This window comes from Accipiter gentilis, chromosome W, assembly GCF_929443795.1.
Source record: "Accipiter gentilis chromosome W, bAccGen1.1, whole genome shotgun sequence".
NCBI classification, from domain to species: Eukaryota; Metazoa; Chordata; class Aves; order Accipitriformes; family Accipitridae; genus Astur; species Astur gentilis.
This window is the reverse complement of record NC_064918.1, coordinates 32,300,714-32,320,071: the sequence shown is the minus strand read 5'-3', so window position 1 is coordinate 32,320,071 and position 19,358 is coordinate 32,300,714. Positions and strand designations below refer to the sequence as shown.

Below are 19,358 nucleotides of genomic sequence, written 5' to 3'. Positions count from 1 at the left end.
TGGACACCAAATGCTTGCATGCAGCAGCCAATCAAAGCTTCTAAGGAACTTAGAGAATTGTATAAGAATGATCAGCTAGGCTCAATAAACTGGTGACTTTAATCATCATATTGGTGTCCTGTTGTCCAGGTCCCGCATGGAATAACCCTACAGCCCTACATCTGGTGACCTCCAACATGATCTGGTAAGGAACAAGAGGGGAACGCGACTGAAAAGGCAGGGGAAATTGCTGCAGATGCCGGTGGGCTTAAAAGAAAGCACCGGGCTGCTTGAGAGAGGCAGGAATCGATTGTAAGCTTACGTGATAAAAGGCGGCATGGGTTTTGCAGCATCTGTGAGGGAAAAGGCAGCCGTAAAGACATTTATGAGGCTGGTTGAAAAAACAGAGACGGATATTAAAAAGGACTTGCCCGTAAAGGAGGTGAGCGGTTGGGGGAGGAGATGAGGTCTATGCTTTCCAAAGAAGAAGAAGCGGTAGTTAAGCTCCCCCAACATATACTCTCAGAGAGAGGCAAAAAATATGACAAAGCTTGTTTAAAGCAGCTTCTACAATGGAGAAAGGACAGACACCTTTTAATTAGTGTGGGTACAGCTTTTGAGCTTAGTGCCTGGAAAGCTATCGGAACCTCCCTATGTGATGAAATTAGTGACGGGTCTAAAGAAGTTAAAGGTCTTGCAACTTTATGGAAATTGATTAAGACAACTCTGCAAGAAATGAAAGCAGATCGTGAAGCGGCTGCATCTGCTTTTGCTGCTCTCTCTCCAACCGCAAGCGAAGGGGAAAAGCGGGGAGAAAAACATAATGCAGCAAGAGAGACTTTTTGGAGCTTGTCCGCCTGCTCCTGTGCCCTTGACTTCTGCTCCACTCCCTGGGACTGCCGATATTAATCAGCCATCTGACAGTTCCCAAGCCTCCCTAACCGTACGCTTAAAGGAAACCCTACAGAATCAGAGAGTGAGTAAAAATCTGCCTACAAGAAAACAGCCCCCAGATACCACCGTTCAACATGAACAAATTATACCTAGCATATACCCTGATTCAAATAATGCAAATGAGGATTTGGCTACTATAATACAAGAACAAGAGAAAGCTAAAATACATGCTGAAGCTCATGCTGCAGCGCTCGCAGTAGCATTACGACCGATGGTGCAACGGGGAAAAGGAGACCGCAGCCCACACAAAGACCCCTTAGCGTGTTATCGGTGTGGTCAACTGGGGCATTTGAAACGTCCGTGCCCTCAACGCATAACAACGCAGCCTCTATCTATGCCAGCACTAACTAACGGCAGTCAGTCAAACTTTCCTGGGGTCTGTAACAAGTGCGACAAGTTCGGACACAAAGCCAGAGACTGTCGATCAAGGTTTAAAAAAGACGGAACGCCGTTAACACTATATCTGGGTTTGCAAGTTGCGGAAGCCTCTGGTTGTCCACAAAAGCTGTCCCTACACAAAGACATACGAAATATACGTGATGTACAAAAACTTGTCGGAGACCTACAGTGGATTTGGCCTTATTGTGGTATAACAAATATGGACTTACAGCCGCTGCTGGATTTATTGTGGGGCAGCGATAGCTTAACTTCTGCAATACAACTAAGTGCATCGGGGTGGCCAGCCTTGACAGCAATTGAGCAGAAAATCACATCATCCATGTCTGCCAGATACGTTCCTGATTTGTCCATAAATTTATATGTATATAACTCAGATAAGGAAGTTGCGGGAATTTTGGGTCAGTGGGATGAGCGACGGGAACAAAACCCATTGGTAATACTAGAATGGATATTCTTGCCTGCTAGCATGTCAAAAATGGTAGTCACTAGAATTGAAGCTCTGGGAATGTGCAATCAAAAAGCAGGGGCAAGGGCGACACAAATTTCAGGGAAGCAAATGGACAAAATTATTTTGCCTATGTCGCTTGATATTGTGAATAATGCCATGATGAAAAATGACTGCCTTGCAGTAGCTCTGATGGGGTTTAAGGGGGAAGTGGACAATCACTACCCCCCTCACCCATTGTTTAAAACAGTGTTAACAATGGAACCACACTCTATTTGCAGTGAAAGCCCACTGGAAGCAATTACCGTTTTTACTGATGCTAGCAGCAGAACAGGTAAAGCGGGATTTGTATATCTTTAGGATGGATCCTGGAAATACGAAGTTGTTCTGTCAGAGGGGTCAGTACAGGTGCTTGAGCTATTAGCCATATGCTCTGTTTTCAAAAAATGGGATAAAACACCTGTCAACATTGTTTCGGATTCTCAATATGTCGTTAGGATAGTCAAACGTATGCATAGATCCTTGCTAAAAACTGTAAGTAATAAGCAGCTGTTTATGGCGTTTTTTAAATTATGGACGTTATTAGAAAGACGGACAGACTTATTTTTTATCGATCATATTCGTAGCCATACAATGTTGCCGGGATTTATTGTGGAAGATAATGCACGCACGGATCGACTGGTAGTAGCCAATGCAAACATCTGTTTTAATACACCCAAACCTGACTTGTTTGGACAAGCACTGCTATCCCATAAATTTTATCATCAGTTGGCAAAAGCGCTGAGTAAGCAATTTGATCTCCCATTGCAGCAAGCCAGAACTATTATTGCTGCTTGCCCAGACTGTGCGAACATTCCAAACTTACAACCACAAGGGGTGAATCCCCGGGGACTATCACCATTGCAAATTTGGCAAACAGATGTTACAGAGTATCCCAATTTTGGGAAATATAAATACATTCATGTATCTATTGACACATATTCGAACCTTATGTGGGCTACTGTTCATGTATCAACTAATGCCAGATCCGTAATTAAGCACCTTTTGGCAGCATTTGCTGCCATGGGAGTGCCAACAGAAATTAAAACAGACAATGGCCCGGGATATCGCGCACAGTCATTAGAAACATTTTTACAGCTGTGGGGGGTAACTCATAATTTTGGCATACCCCATAATTCTACTGGTCAAGCTATCACTGAACATGTACATCGGACCTTAAAGGATCATTTAAACATTTTAAGAATGGGGGAAGACATGCGGCATTGTACCCCCCAAGAGTTAATAAGCAAAGCACTGTATGTTTTGAATTGGCTACAGCCACGCGGTACTGAGGATCAGATCCCAATTACTAGACATATGTGTGGGAGCAAAAATGTTGATAAAAACCAGCTGCAAGTTTCAATATTCAATCCAGTTTTACAACAATGGCAGGGACCTTGCAAGTTATTCATGTGGGGAAGAGGGTATGCTTGTGTTTCCACAGGTAATGAACAGCCCCATTGGATACCAGCGAAATGGGTCAAGCCATGGATTGAGCAATGAGATGTCACAAACAACTCAGAAGATCGAGAACAAGAGGCAGTGGAGACTTCAGCAGGTCCTGAAGCCCTAGATAGACTGCCTAGACAAATCACAGTGGAGACCGGCAGTCAATGCGAAAATTAAGAACGCGTGTGAAAAACACGGAGTACTGTGCCGGCCCTGGATATGCATCTTAGTGCGAGAAGGTGAAAGGGATAGAAAATTTTTTCTGTGATCATTGTGATAGAAATTTAACTAACCAACTAACCTATAACTAATCGTATAGAGAATAAGCAGCTTAGAGCTATTGCAGCAAATATACGTGATTTAATGTTGATCATCATCCGGCGAAACATTACTCATAAGAGCCGAGTGTGGAAGTAGTAGTAAGATACCCTGATATGTAGTCATTTATGATAAAGACCAAAAAAAAAAAAAAAAGGGATTCGGAAAAGCAAATGGTAGTGATAATGATTGCGATGACCTTAGTCACGGGATCTGTATTTAAAATTGACTGATTTTTGTCTGTCCTTAGCTACACCAGGGGATCCTTTTCACACATGTCTAATTGGGTATCCAGACTTTAACCCTAAATTTTACAGCTCATGGTACAACCAGACTAATTACAATATAGAATTTGAGAAATTCAACATGATGACAACAAGCGATGTGGTGATGTGCATAAAGATTGGTGAAAAGTGGTGGCCCTCTTTGATAGGAGCTAAACAGCAACAATTGTTTGTGGAAAACCTTCTGATTAGTGTGAGCTTTCCCCTTCAGAAATTGGATCTAATGTTTTCTTTACCCTCGGTTGAGGTAACCAATATTTCCCATTTAGAAGATTGTCGATATTTCTGATCACAATTACAACCATATAATGGTATAGGAGTGATATTTTTTGGGGGGACACCGTTTTGGTAAAGAAGGAGAAAGAGCGATCTGAGTCATACTTTATAGGATAGCAGAACATAACAGGGTTACCTTTATGGCCTGACGTTGATACTGCAAGTTTGGATGTAAATACTGCGGGGGGAAAGTTGTTGCCCCCAGGAGTGTTTTTGATTTGTGGAGACAGGACATGGGTGTGAAGAGTTTGAAGGAATGTGTTGCATGAACCTGTCGGACCATTCTATAAGCATTCACAAACAGTTAAGTCAATTACAAGAGAACCTAAACAAGATCGGATACTATACTGACCAGTTTAGTGACTGGTTAGAATCATTGGGGTTTGTGCCTTGGATACGGCAAATATTAAAGTGGTCGATTTTCTTGGTGGCTCCTATATTCATACTCTTAGCTATTATCCCATGTATGATTCGATGCTTGTGAATTATGATGACTAGATCTGTTAATGCTCTCTTAAAAAAAAAAAAAAAAAAGAGTAGGGAATCTCTCTTCACAAGAAAAGTTAGCTAATCTCTCTTCACAAGAAAAGTTAGCTAAAACCAAAATTAGGGGTAAGGTCATGGTTTTAGTTAAGAATCTAGAAACAGGGCAATGGGAAGGTCCATTTTCATTAATAACCTGGGGGCAAGATTATGCTTGTGTTTCCACAGATGCAGGCCCACAATGGACTCCCGTTCAATTTGTACGACCATCATCATCTGGAACATCATAGATGGTGTGGCAATATGAATACCACCTCAGCTAAAAACTAACGTATAGATCACCTTGGCTAACATAACAGGTCAAGATTCTCTGTGCATCGTAACTGCATCACAAAGCCCATGAACCAATAGATAGGATGGCTATGACTCGTGCAGCGCACCTGGCCAGCAAGTGCATGCGTCATAGGTTGCAACTGAGGCAGATTTTGGCACCTGCTGGCCACGTGTGCTGAAACCCATTCCTCTACACATGTATAAATACCGGGATTTTCCGAAGAGCATCGGGCTGGTGTACGGCAAGGCCATTGTTGCCTCTGTGGGGATGCCCACATAAAGATGACACCTACCGATTGCTGGGCTGAGTTTGCGGAGCAAGATGGCACAAGAATGTACAGATGGTCCATCCTTGTATGTTGCAATGTGTTTAAAAATTAATTGATAGATCAAGTAAGGATGTGTTAATTGACAAAAAAAAAACAAAAAAGGGGGAGATGTAGGGTTCAATTATATGGAACTTAGTGACTGGGCCTGAAAGTAGCTCATGGTCACAAGAGCATTCCAGACGCCTTTAGAAGGCCTTGAACAGAATAAACAAGAAGACAGAAAAAGAAAGATCCCAATTAGAAAAACATAGGTGCGCATTCCATGATAAAGGGAACTTGGCACAAACAACCTCAATTCGGCAGCTTATCTTGACCAATTAGACTGAGACAAGTTTTGCATGCTCTAGTTAATATAGCCAATTATGTCTTATGTTTGTGCGCGTGTACAGAGTGAGTATAACTAACTGTATCTTATGTTTATACGTGTGGATAGTGTCGATATAACCAATCAAATTTTATGCTTGTGCGCATGGACACCAAATGCTTGCACGCAGCAGCCAATCAAAGCTTCTAAGGAACTTAGAGAATTGTGTAAGAATGATCAGCTAGGCTCAATAAACTGGCGACTTTAATCATCATATTGGTGTTCTGTCGTCTGGGTCCCGCATGGAATAACCCTACAACCCTACAGCCCTTTAGGATGGACAGCCTGGGAAGATGAGGAGGGGGAGCTGACCTTTATGTGAGAGAGCAGCTGGAGTGCTTGGAGCTCTTCCTGGGGATGGATGAGGAGCCAAATGAGAGCTTCTGTGTAAGGATTATAGAGAAGGTGGGTAAGGGTGACACTGTAGTGGGTGTCTGCTATAGACCACCTGACCAGGAAGAATGAGTGGATGAGGCCCTCTACAGACAGATAGGAGCAGCCTCATGTTTGCAGGCCCTGGCCCTCATGGGGGACTCAAGCCACCCTGATACCTGCTGGAAGAACAACACAGCAGGGCAAAAGTAATCCAGGAGGTTCTGGGAGTCTGGTGATAACCATTTCCTGACCCAAGAGATAGAGGTGCCAAGGAGGAGAGGTGCTCTCCTGGATCTCATACTCACCAACAAGGAGGGGCTTGCTGGGGATGTGAAGTTCAAAGGCAGCCTTGGCTGCAGTGAACATGAGATGGTGGAGCTCAGGATCCTGAGGGCAGGGAGGAGGGTGAAAAGCAAGCTGTTGTGGTTTAAACTCAGCCCGTAACAAAGCACCACACAGCTGCTCACTCATTCCTCCCCTCCCCCCCCCCCCCCCCCCCCCCCCCCCCCCCCGCCGCCATGCTGGGATGAGGAGAAAATATAATGAAAGGCTCCTGGGTCGAGATAAGGACAGGGAGGGGTCACTCCCCACTTATGGTCATGGGCAAAAGACAGGCTCAACTTGGGGAAGAAACAAAATCAATTGAATTTACTACAAATCAAATCAAAACAAAGATATTAGGAAGTAAACCCAAACCTTAGAAACAACTTCCCCCCACCCCTCCCTCCTTCCTGGCTCAACTCCACTCCCAGTTCTCTCTACCTCCTCCTCCCGGAAGCGCAGGGGAACAGGGGATGGGGGTTGGGGTCAGCTCACCACACATTGTCTCTGCCTCTCCTTCCTCCTCAGGGGGAGGACTCCTCACTCATCCCCTGCTCCACCGTGGGGTCCCTCCCACAGGAGACAGTCCTTCACGAACGTCTCCAACATTAGTCCTTTCCACAGGCTTCAGTTCCTCACAAACTTCCCTGGTGTGGGTCCTTTCCGCGGGCCGATCTTCAGTCACACACTGCTCCAGCGCGGGCTTTCCCATGGAGTCATGGCCACCTTCAGGGGCATCTGACTGCTCCGGCATGGGCTTCTCCACAGCCTGCAAGTGGGCATCTGCTCCACCATTCACCTCCATGGGCTGCAGGAGGACAGCCTACCGTCTCACCACAGGCTGCAGGGGCATCAACCTCCTCAGGCACCCCTCCTCCCCCTCCTTCTTCACTGACCTTGGTATCTGCATAGGTGTTCCGCTCACATTCCAATCCCCCTACTCCCTGCAGGTTCCCCTTCTTAAATATGTTATCCCAGAGATGCTACCATTGTCACTGATTGGGTCGGCCTGGGCCAGAGGCAGGTCCGACTTGGAGCCAGGAGAGCTTCTAGCAGCTTCTCACAGGAGCCACCCCTGTGGCCCCCTCCCCCGCTACCAAAAAAACCCACCACACAAACCCATAGCACAAGCTTACAACCCTGGGCTTCAGGAGAGAAGACTGGCCTTTTCAAAGATCTCCTTGAAAAAGTCCCATGGGATAAAGCCCTGGAGTGAAAGGAGTCCCAAGAAAGCTGGTTAATATTAAACAATCACCTCCTCTAAGCTCAGGAGAGCTCCATCCCAAAGAATAGGAAGTCAGGCAAAAGCACCAGAAGACCTGCATGGATGAACAAGGAGCTGCTGGCCAAATTCAAACACAAAAAGGAACCATACAGAGGGTAGAAGCAAGGATGGGTAACTGAGGAGATTGAAGTAGACGGACGCCTGTAAAGTTGAAAGCAGACAACCCTTTATTGCTAAAATACGCACATACTTATAGTCACATATTCTGCAAAGTCACTGTACACGCGCACAAGCATAATATATAATTGGTTATATCAACTTAAACATGCGAAGCTTGTCTCAATCTAATTGGATAAACTGCTGAATTGAGGTTTTTTGTGCCAAGTTCCTTTTATCGTGGAATGCACACCTGTGTTCTAATTGGCTTTATCATCATCTTTCTTTTTTTGTCTTCTTGTGTATTCTATTCAAGGTCTTCTAAAGGCATCTGCAATGCTCTTGCGACCGACTAAATATGTATCCACAGGTAACCTGGGAGGAATACAAAGATGTTGTCCGAGTATCCAGGGATGAAGGTAGGAAAATACATAGGTGACAAAAGGAAGACTAGGGAAAATGTGGACCCTCTGCTGAATGAGGCAGGGGACCTAGTGACACAGGACATGGAAAAGGCTGAGTCTTTTTCAGCAATATCATCCTTCAGGAATTCCAGGTCCCAGAGACCAGGGGGAAAACCTGGAGCAAGGAAGATGGGCCCTGACGGGATGCACCCATGAGTGCTAAGGGAGTAAAAGACTAATCTCAATCTTTGATCAAGCATGGTGTTGCAGGAATTATGCAGCTGCCACCTAGTCCATGTTAGGAATTATGTGGATACCACCTCAACGGGGCTTGGCCCTAGGTTCTTTCTGAAAGAAGATGAGTCGCCAATCTGCTGAGTAAATAAAAGTGGTTTATTTATCTGACATGCAGAGCAGCTCAAGCTGGGTGCCTCCAAGGAGGGACCCCATGCTGGAGCAGGGGAAGAGTGTGAGGAGTCCTGCCCCTGAAGAGGAAGGAGCAGCAGAGACAATGTGTGATGAACTGATCATAACCCCCATTCCCTGTGCCGCTGGGGGGGTAGGTAGAGAATTTGGGAGTGAAGCTGTGCCCGGGAAGAAGGTAGGGGTGGGGGGAAGGTGTTTTAAGATTTGGTTTTATTTCTCATTGCCCTACTCTGATTGATTGGCAATAAATTGAGTTAATTTTCCCCAAGTTGAGTCTGGTTTGCCCATGACGGTAATTGGTTGAGTGATCTCTCCCTGTCCTTATCTTGACCCACAAGCCCTTTGTTATATTTTCTCTCCCCGTCTAGCTGAGGAGGGGGAGTGATAGAGCAGCTGCATGGTGCTTAGTTGCTGGCTGGGGTTAAACCATGTGTGGTGGGTTGACCCTGGCTAGATGCCAGGTGCCCACCAAAGCTAGGCATACCCTGTGAGGGTCTGGTCTGTCCAGAAGATCTTGTGCAGAGAAGCTCTTGCAGAGAAGCTCATTTTGGGTAGGTGCAGGCAGCAGCGCAGGGGGGAAGGGGGAATGGGGGGGGGGGGTTACAGTCTGTTCATAACAGTTCATTTCTGCTGCTTATTCCTCCTCACACTCTTCCCCTGCTCCAGCATGGGGCCATTCCATGGGGTACAGTCCTTCATGAACAAATTGCTCTGGCGTCAGTCCTCCATGAGCCGCAGTTCCTGCCAGAAAACCTGCTCCTGTTTCAGCTTCTCTCCATGGGCTCCAGTTCCTGCCAGGAGCCTGCTCCTGCATCGTCTCAGTGGTCTGCAGCTTCCTTCAGGGCATATCCACCTGCTCCAGCGTGGGGTCCTCTACAGGTTGCAGGGAATAACTGCTTCACTGTGGCTTCCCACAGGCTCCAAGGGAATCTCTGCTCCAGCATCTGGAGCACCTCCTCTCCCTCCTTCTTCACTGACCTTGGTGTCTGCAGGGTTGTTTCTTACACTTTTTTCCCTCACTCCTCACATTGCTGTGCAGCATTTTGCCCTTTCTTAAATATGTTTTCACAGAAGCACCGCCAGCTTTGCTGATTGGCTTAGCTTTGTCCAGTGGTGGGTCCATTTTGGAGCCAGCTGGAACTGGCTCTTTCCAGCGTGGGGGCAGCACCTGGTCTCTTCTCACAGAGGCCACTCCTGCAGCCCCCTGCTACTAAAACCTTGCCAAATAAACCCAATACAAAACAGTACGCTTGTCTGGCCGTGCCCTGTACCTGATCATTGCAGTCTCTCCTTTCTTCTCATTAATTTCTCTTTGCCTATGTCAAAGGAATTCCAGTGGGAGTTGAATCCACTTCCCTTTTAGTGGGACTTGAACACACTAACGTGCCGGGAATTCTGGTGGGACTTGAGCCCACTAGCACGTCTCTGTTTCTGGTGGGACTCGAACCCACACTTTGTCCTTTGTGAGTCCACTGTTGACCGAGGAGAGAGTCAAAGGACAGTCAAAGTATAGATTTACAAAGGATTTTTTTCTTAAGCACTGCTCATGCAGTACCCCAGCCTAATAGCTGGGGGACTCCAATATTGAGGAAAGCAGGGTTGATATTTTACAATACAGTCGTGTAGACCAATCAAATCACCCATGTTAAGGTGTGGGCTAATCAGTTACTATTGTTCACATAACCAGTATGGGCTTGTCCCATGCAGGATCAGTGCATGCTTGTCCCGTGCAGGTGGTGTGGACATATCATCAGCAGCATGTGTTAATCTTCATTGTTCTAAACTGATGTCCCATGTGGGTAGAGTGGTTTTATACTAGATTCTGGTCAGTTGCTGTTCTGAGAACCTTGAGTTCATTGCTAGGTCAACATCCCCTTGGGTCACAATACTTTTCCATTGTCAGAGAGTCTGTCTTTGCAATCTGCTGATGTTAGTTCTTAACAAGTGGGAAGTGTGTGTGTGTGTATGGAGGTCTAAGTGCCAGCAACTTAGACTGCATGTGACCATGGATCATGTGTCTGTGTGTTTCTGGTGCCCGCAACTGGAGTGAGTGAGGTTGTGTATGTCAGCGTGTCATCACTAGTGAAGATCAAGCTGGACTAGCTGGTGAGTAGGTAAAGTGTCCTTGGAGCCAGGTGTGTGTGTGTGTGTCTTCAAGGGTAAAATGGGTAGAAACAGGTGCTGGGTATGGATAGAAGAAAGAAGACTTGAGAGATTGTGTAGGGTTGCAAGAATTGTATAAAAAGGAATAGGAAATGGAAAGCAGGCAGCAGAGTCAGTATTCTGTTTAAGTAGCTCTTTGGGGACAGAAATGGTCATTGTACTTGTTTTTTAGCAGAGAGAACTGCTAAATCAATGTCCTGGTTTCAGCTGGGATAGAGCTAACTGTCTTCCTAGTAGCTGGTACAGTGCTATGTTTTTAGTTCAGCATGCGAAGAATGTTGATAACACTGATGTTTTCAGTTGTTGCTCAGTAGTGTTTAGACTAAAGTAAAGGATTTTTTCAGCTTCTCATGCCCAGCCAGGGCACAAGGAGTTGGCACAGGACACAACCAAGGCACCTGACACAAACTGGCCAATGGTGTATTCCATACCATGTGACCTCCCATCTAGTATAGGAACTGGGAAGTGGGGGGGGGGGGGGGGGCAGGGAATCGCCGCTCGGGGTCTGGCTGGGTGTCAGTCAGCGGGTGGTGAGCAATTGCCCTGCGCATCATTTGTACATTCCAATCCTTTTATTACTACTGTTGTCATTTTATTAGTGTTATCATTATCATTATTAGTTTCTTCTCTTCTGTTCTATTAAACCGTTCTTATCTCAACCCAGGAGTTTTACTTCTTTTTTTCCGATTTCCTCCCCCATCCCACTGGATGGGGAGGAGTGAGTGAGCGGCTGCGTGGTGCTTAGTTGCTGGCTGGGGTTAAACCACGACAATCAATCAGCCACTTTTATCCCCTTTTCCCTCTGTTTTCCCACACTTGTGTTTTGCAATGGGAGGTGCTGATCTGTTATGATCCCAGTAAGAAAGGCACTCAGACCCTGTAAGGTATCATTTAAAATGCTATTTATTAGGGCTAACACTATAAGGAGAGAATAGTATAGATAATCTTACGTCCCTGTTGTGGTTTAACCCCAGCCAGCAACTAAGCACCACGCAGACGCTCACTCACTCCCCCCCATCCAGTGGGACGGGGGAGAAAATCAGGAAAAGAAGTAAAACTCATGGGTTGAGATAAGAATGGTTTAGTAGAACAGAAAACAAGAAACTAATAATGATAATGATAACACTAATAAAATGACAACAGTAGTAATAAAAGGATTGGAATGTACAAATGATGCGCAGGGCAATTGCTCACCACCCGCCGACCAACACCCAGCTAGTCCCCGAGCAGCGATTCCCCACCCCCACTTCCCAGTTCCTATCCTAGATGGGACGTCACATGGTATGGAATACACCGTTGGCCAGTTTGGGTCAGCTGCCCTGGCTGTGTCCCCTCCCAACTTCTTGTGCCCTTCCAGCTTTCCTGTTGGCTGGGCATGAGAAGCTGAAAAATCCTTGACTTTAGTCTAAACGCTACTGAGCAACAACTGAAAACATCAGGGTTATCAACATTCTTCTCATACTGAACTCAAAACATAGCACTGTATCAGCTACTAGGAAGACAGTTAACTCTATCCCAGCTGAAACCAGGACAGTCCCTTTAAAAGGTGGAAACCCTGAGTGGTATAGCATCAAACAAGACCCCAATTCATGTGCAGCATGCTGGGCAGACCCTGTCCACAGAAGAGATTTTCCCCTTTTGGTCATTTGAGCTATTATAGGATTTTCTTGCAAGAAAACAGCTCTATCATTTCTACTGTCAAATATTTATAATTCCTACTGTCAAACAGAAAGGATATTCTCATGAGAACTTCTTGCTGCATTTGTAGATAATGGCAAGGCCATGCAGATGACGTAATCGCTAGTACCAAGTGGGAGCTGCCTGCACCTGTTCTTTGAACATCCAGTGCAGTACCAGCAATCAGGACATTAAGTGGTTGTTCTGTTCCTAGTATTTCAGCTGCTGCTCAGTGCTTCCACCTTCATAGGTGGCAAGGATCTCTTTCTCTTGGGGTGTGTAGTTAGCTTCAGATCCTTGGTAGCTGCAGCTCCAAAATCCCAGTGGTCAGCCTTGAATTTTATCAGGGCTCCTTTGCCACACACTCCAGGAGATTCCCACATCTCCTGAGGTAGTATATAGGATATTTTGTACTCTGTCATCAGTTTAGATAGGGCCCAAGGCTACTGCTCATGGTACTTCTTGCTTCACTTGTTGGAAGGCTTGCTGTTTCTTGGGTCCCCACTCAAACCGATTTCACTGGGTCACAACATACAGTGGTTTCACAAGCTGACTGTATCCAGGAATGTGCATCAAACAGACTCTGACCATTCCAAGGAAAGTTTGAGTTTCCTTTTAGTTGGTGGGTTCAGCAAGCATACTAATCTTTTCTACTGCTTCCCTAGGTGTTTGCAGTCTTCCATCCACCCATTTTATGCCTAGGAATTGTGTTTCTGTAGAGGCTCCTTTGACTTTAGATTTCTTGATGGTTGTATTGGTTGTACATGGCAAGGTTGGGGGGGGGGGGGGGGGGAGGCTGCAGGGGTGGCTTCTGTGAGAAGAGGTAAGGGCCTGCCCTGTGCTGGACACAACTGGTTCCAGCCAGCTCTGTGACAGAGCCACCACAGGCCAAAGCTTAGCCAATCAGCAAAGCTGGTGGTGCCTCTGTGAAAACATATTTAAGAAAAGGAAAAAACACCAGACAGTCAGAGGAGTGAAGAAAAAAAAGCGAGGAGTAGTACAAACACCAAGGTCAGAAAAAAAGAGGAGGAGGAGGTGCTCTAGGTGCTGGAGCAGGTATTTCCCTGCAGCCTGTGGAAGAGACCATGCTGGAACAGATATTCACACTGCAGCCCATGAAGGACCCCACACCAGAGCAGTTGTATATTTCCTGAAGGATTTGCAGTCCATGGTGAATCCATACTGGAACAGATTTTCCTGAAGGACTGCAGACCATGGAGAGGACCTATGCTGGAGCAGGGGAAAAGTGTGAGGACAGAGCAGCAGAAAGGAACTGTTATGTACTGACTGTTACCACCCTCCACCCTCCCTGTGCTGGTGGGGGGGTGGAGGAGTTGGGAATGAAGTTGAGCGTGAGAAAAAAGGCAGGTGGGGGGAAGGTGTTTTTTTATCTTTGTTTATCACTATGTAAATCTATTTTAATTGGAAATAAATTAAATTAATTTTCCTCAAGTCTAGTCTGTTTTGCCCATTATGGTAATTGACAAGTGACCTTCCTGTCTTTATCTTGAGCTATGAGCCTCTTCATTCAATTTTATCCTGCTGTCCTGTTGAGGAAGAGGAGTGAGAAAGCAGCTGGATGTGTGCCTAGCAGCTGGCCAAGTTCAACCCACCACAATTGCATACCCTGCTTCCAGCAGGATTTCAATAACAGCTTGACCTTTTTCAAATGCTTCTTCCTTTGTCCCCAGAGAATGATGTCACTGATGTACTGTAGGTGTTCTGAGGCACTGTTCTTCTCTAGGGTCTCTTGAATCAGTCCATGGCAAATGGTGGGACTATGCTTCCACCCCTGGGGTAATTGAATCCAGGTGTACTGGATTCCTTCCCAGATGGAAACAAACTGTGGTCTACATTCTTCCACTATGGGAATAGAAAAGAAGACATTGGCTATGTCAATGGTGGCTTACCATTTTGCCTGTTTTGTCTCCAGTTCCAACTGTAGCTGGAACACGTCTGGGACAGCAGCAGTCAAAGGTGGGGTCACTTCATTTAGGACTCTATAATCTATCATTCACTCCCCATTGGCTTTTTTTGCAGGCCATATCAGTTTATTGTAGAGGGAATGAGTTTGTGTTACAATGCCTTGCTTCTCTCAGTGTTCAAACATCCCAATTGTTTTGATGCTGGTTTTAGTTGACAACCTCCACTGCTATTGGTACGTGTTGTTCGGGGACGTGCAAAGGGCCCACTGCTTCCAATTTATTTAGTCTATAGAGTTTAGATAAGACAAGGCCTCCCTCTACAGCAGCAATGCCAAAGGCCCATTGATGTCCCTATGAGTCTTTGTGGTATCTGCCCCTCAGGTAATCTATTCCTAAAATTCTTGGGACTTCTGGGACTGTCACAATGGGCACATGTTCCTACCAGTGCCTACATCAGTGCCTCCCACAAGTTTCTGCCACAACGAACTACCCCATCCATAGTGGCATCCCCTGCCAGGGCTCTTTTAACTGATGCCCTTTGCCCCCCGTTAGTTTCACCCCTCTGGCTCTGCTGTCCCAGCACCACAACAACCATGCGATCGCTCCTTCGTATTTGCTGCCTGTGGTCCCCCACCCACATTGCACAATTCTGGCAGGGTATCGGAAAGAAATCCCAGACACTCCTCTGTTGGGGCATCACAGCTTGTGAGCCACAGCCCTGCTCCAGCTGCTGGCACCAAGACCCTCACTTGCTTCACTCACCCTGGCCCCCCAAGAGCTGTGCCTGGGATACACACTGGTCTCATTCCAGTGGCTGGAGTCGAGACCCTCACCTGCTCCAGTTGCCAGCACCATCACCCTCAGTCTGAATTCAATTGCTGGCCCTGAATGCACTTGCACCAGTTCCCCCCCCCCCCCCCAGTAGCTGGCATCCCAGACACACACTCCTAAGACCCAAGGCCCCTCAAATTACTGATGCTGAGACCCCCATCTGCTCCAGTTGCTGGCCCTAAGACTCCCACTCACTCCAGCTGCTGACACCATAGGCCATAGGGTGCCTACACCCCTGGTCTGACTCCAGTTGCTGGCACCAAATCCACTCATGCCCATTTCACCAGTAGCTGGCACTTAGTCCTTGCAGCATACATACAGATGGGGTAGACAGAGAGATAGCTAAGAAAGGACTTAATAAGAAAATAGTACAGACTGAGGTGATCATGTTATCCCACAAACGGGGTTTGTTTACTTGGTGTGCAAGCCAATAACACACAGAGTTGAGGTATTTTCAAATTAATTTCATTGATGCACATGAATGAGTGCCTGTCTCAAGACAGCACAACCTTGTCTCAAAAATTCTCACATTTATACACTTAACTAATACATATTCGTTGTTATTTTCCTTAATGATTGGTTCTTTCTTCTTTGCCCCTCGTAAATTAGTGTGCAGACTGTCTTCTTCCTCCATTGTCCTCTTTTGAGTAGGTGGTATCATTTGAGTAGGTGGTCAATGAGTCAGTGGTTGTGATCTCCCCCTGTAGGAATTACCCTTTGCATATTTCTTCCCTAATCTTGGCAGTTCCAACTGGTTCTTCGAGGTTTGTTGATCGGACCACAATCCATTACCTTTTCTGACATAAACATAAAGCCCCATTGTCTAGTAGTTAGTTCCTAAACCCTAAATCATGTCTAGTTATTGTTTCCCTATTTTAAATATTAACTGATGAGGGCTGTACACAGGACTTTAGCAGCTCCCTGGTTATTTCAATCATTCAGGCACAGGGCTCATCAGACAAGTGCACTGACCAGCCATGGTTTACATGTGACTGGCCCTTTTATATCCCCTCCTCTCTATTTCCCCCCTTTGTTCTTCCCCTTCCCCTAAAAAATTCCTTAATAAGATTTGCATAATCCCACAGGACCCCCTCAAATATCCCATCAGTCAGTGATTGAAGACTTCTTTTGGTCTTTGGCATTGTCTCTTATCCTTTGTCTATCAGGTTCCTGTCTCTGTGTGATCTTTATCGCTTCCCCCTTTACTTATTATCTGCTTTTGCATTGAAAAAATTCTTGTTTGGATAACCTTAATAAAATAGATGCTCTCATGTTCCACATACCCTTACACCACCCACACCACCCCCTTTTTGAAAAGCAAACATGATCTAATGGTGGATAAGCAGGATCTTACTAAGAGAAAGTTAATGTATTTTTTTAGATGAGAAAAAAAAAATCTCCTTTTAAAGGTTACTCCTTCCACATGCCAAACTATATTACTTACTAGTAAGTGATTTTTTGGGGGGTGCAGTATCCTCACAAAACCACATTACTGAAGTTGGAGATTACTGGAAGTTAGGTTATAGCACAGATTCCCTCCTAACCATGAGCAACCTGTCAGAGACCCACTAAATCAGTTCCTACTTATGCATTCAGACTGTAGGACTACAGCAAAGGAGAGATAAGGCAAGTGAAGTCAACCTGGGGAGGACTTCTTCAGAAGACTTCTTAGCCCTCTTAAGGAACTTACTTTTTAATCAACAAAACTCTATAAAAGAAAAAGTAACCATAGCATCATCTTTGCTACGGCATGTGCTCCAATATCAGTTAAATATCACTAGTGGCCTCCTAAGGTCTCTTATGCAGAATATATGCATGCAATAAATGTCTCAGCTGAAATGCGCATACAGACACAAGCAGTGCACCTTTTGCACTTGTCAACACAAGGATGCCCAGGCCATCCTGGCACAGTGTGGAGAGTGCTCTGTGCAATCCACCTTTAGGGGCCTCCCTGAGGAGCCTAGACCCCTATAATTTCCCTGCAGAGCTGAAATTCACCAGCGCTCAGAGACTGCCTGGGGACAGGATGTTGGTGCTCCGGGACACCAATCCCACAAGGGCCCCCTCAGAGCAATGCGAGTGCCTCCACAGTAGCAGGGCTTGCCTGGAACTGCAGACAAACCTACCCCCGCGACCGGAAAAAAAAAAGAAACGGCGCATGCCCAAAGAGATGGTTTCCCAGTAAACGGAGAAAAAGACAGATTCACCCTTCGAACGAACGAGCAGACAATACCACATCCCGAGCCACCAACTCCCCTTTCCCTAAGTACCAAAAGGAGAGCGATAAGTAACCCTCTCTCTGTGGAGTACTGCAATAACTGAATTGCTCGTTTTAGCCCCGCCCTCGTTAGCGTGACGTAGTAGCAGTGACGGAGGCGGAACCAGCGGGCAGATTTTGGTAGGTCATAGTGATGTATCTGCACTGCAGCCTGGCTTGAGACGGGGTGAAAAGGCGACGAGTACCGCTTTGGCTACTGATCTAGCCTATAACAGTTACCTTGGTGGCTGCAGGATCACTGTACTCCACTATGTTCAACGTGGAAAGCCTACAACGGGCCGAGCTTGGGGAGAGCCTCCTTACATGGGTGAGTGCCTGGGCCCAGCAGGCCGCCTCGCCTGGAGCAAGGTAGTCTGGCTGGAGGCATCCGTTGCTGTGCGCGTCTGTCCGCCGTCTCCGGTCTTCCTCTTCGCGGCTCTACGGGTGGCTCTGGGGTCTCTGTCCGTCACCACAGTCCCTGCGTCCCAGGACACACCCTCACTCTCGGATGGGTTTGAGTCCTCCTGGGGTCGGCGGAGCCCCAGTGGACCTGCCCCGCCTGACCAAAGCCCCGGGGCGGGATGGGGAGTCGTAACCTCCGTACGTAGAGGTCTCCATAGCCTTAACTCTACTACTGCTGGGAAAAACAAAGGAGCTTGTTCCCCGCGCGTGCCTGCACAGGACTAAGCAGGTTTCAGTGTGTCGGAGAGTCTGTCGCGTGCCTGGACTTGGTGGGCAAGTTGTTATCCATTGCTTTGATTGTGTGTCCGGCCTCTCATGTCTTGTGCCTGCCCTATTCGTGGCTGCGAAGTTCTTGTGCTGTGTTTCCTAACCGTTGTCTGCGTTCGACCTGGACTGCATGCATCAGTAGCTTCATGGTGTGCTTTTACTCACAGAACAGCCAGAACTTACCGGACATTGAACCTGCGTTTGCAGCTACTTCTGCATTTTGAAACATGGAACATACCTGTGTAACTGTAACATAATTGTGAAACTGCCATTTCATTAGCAGTTGCTGGTTTAGCTGTCTAGAATAATTGGCTTCCCAAACACACATTAAGAAAATTGCCAAGTAAATACTATATGAAATTGTGGACATTTCTGTTTATTCTCAACAATAACTTATTTGGCTTTTAGAAACTTAGCCTGTAAAAGGTGGGAGCTGGAGTAAGCTGTGAAGTTCATGAAAATTATTGGGGGTATGAAAATGATGATTTAGGTTTCTCTGTGAAAATCAAAGTGCATAAGGAAGGGACATCCAATACCTGTTAAAAGGGAGTGGGTAGCTTGGAATGTACACAAGACAATTTTATGGGAAGAGATGTTTATATTATGCCCTAGCTGCACCAGGGTCTCTCTTTCCTTTGCATTCCTGCTAATTCTTGTGTCTTAACCAAGGTTGTTATTTGTCCTCCTTTTTGCTCTCTATGATTTTTTTCCCTCTCCTCCCCCGCAGATGTTGGAGAAGACATGAGAGTACTGCTGAGCTTCATGAGGAAGCATACGTGTGTATGAACCCTGGGAAAGAAAAGCCAAGTGAGAGGCTTGTTTTAAGACTGGTACAAGGAAGGAAGGTTTACAAGGGAGTGCTAGAAAGAGACCTGTTGCTATGTGTTGCTAGCATCCATGTGCTCCTGCTTTAGTTGTTTTAGGTATGCTTCCTGATTCCTCCCAGTCCCAAATTGCTTCTTGGCTCTATAACTTTTCAAATAACCTACAAATTAACTCTTTCTGTGCTTCCCATCATCTGCATGCAACCAATATCCTTTTAAGCTATTGTAATTATTTCTCTTGTATTGTAGTGGTCTGTTAAGAGTGATCTGATCCATTGATCCTACTTCTTATCCAGTTTTAGGTTTGATTAAAATATCTTTGTATTGTTAGAGAAAAGCTGTTACATGAAAGTCTGTTTCAGTAATTCTTAAAGAGATTTTAGGACTAGAAAT

At 46.0% G+C, this 19,358-nt stretch overlaps 3 protein-coding genes across 17 annotated transcripts in view; 1 reads left to right on the top strand and 2 right to left on the bottom strand.

Annotated features, from left to right (window-relative positions):
- LOC126035473 (uncharacterized) overlaps nt 1-19,358 on the bottom strand; it is a 309,976-nt gene that overhangs the window by 42,594 nt on the left and 248,024 nt on the right. The gene's annotated exons all lie outside the window — the stretch shown is intronic.
- Nucleotides 1-19,358, bottom strand: part of LOC126035460 (uncharacterized) — a 255,710-nt gene that overhangs the window by 169,598 nt on the left and 66,754 nt on the right. The window lies entirely within an intron of this gene.
- LOC126035447 (protein Hook homolog 3-like) overlaps nt 17,536-19,358 on the top strand; it is a 144,873-nt gene continuing 143,050 nt past the window's right edge. For 8 of the 15 annotated variants that reach the window (XM_049794040.1, XM_049794037.1, XM_049794032.1 and 5 more), the window contains exons 1-2: nt 17,536-17,740; nt 18,869-18,948. Coding sequence is in view for 2 of the 15 variants with exons in the window: in XM_049794039.1 (XP_049649996.1) it covers nt 17,684-17,740 (57 nt within the window). In the remaining 13 variants the exon portion in view is untranslated. Of the gene's footprint in view, nt 17,741-18,071; nt 18,144-18,868; nt 19,065-19,358 lie in introns of those variants that run through there. The other 7 variants (XM_049794039.1, XM_049794034.1, XM_049794026.1 and 4 more) reach the window with 4 other exon arrangements.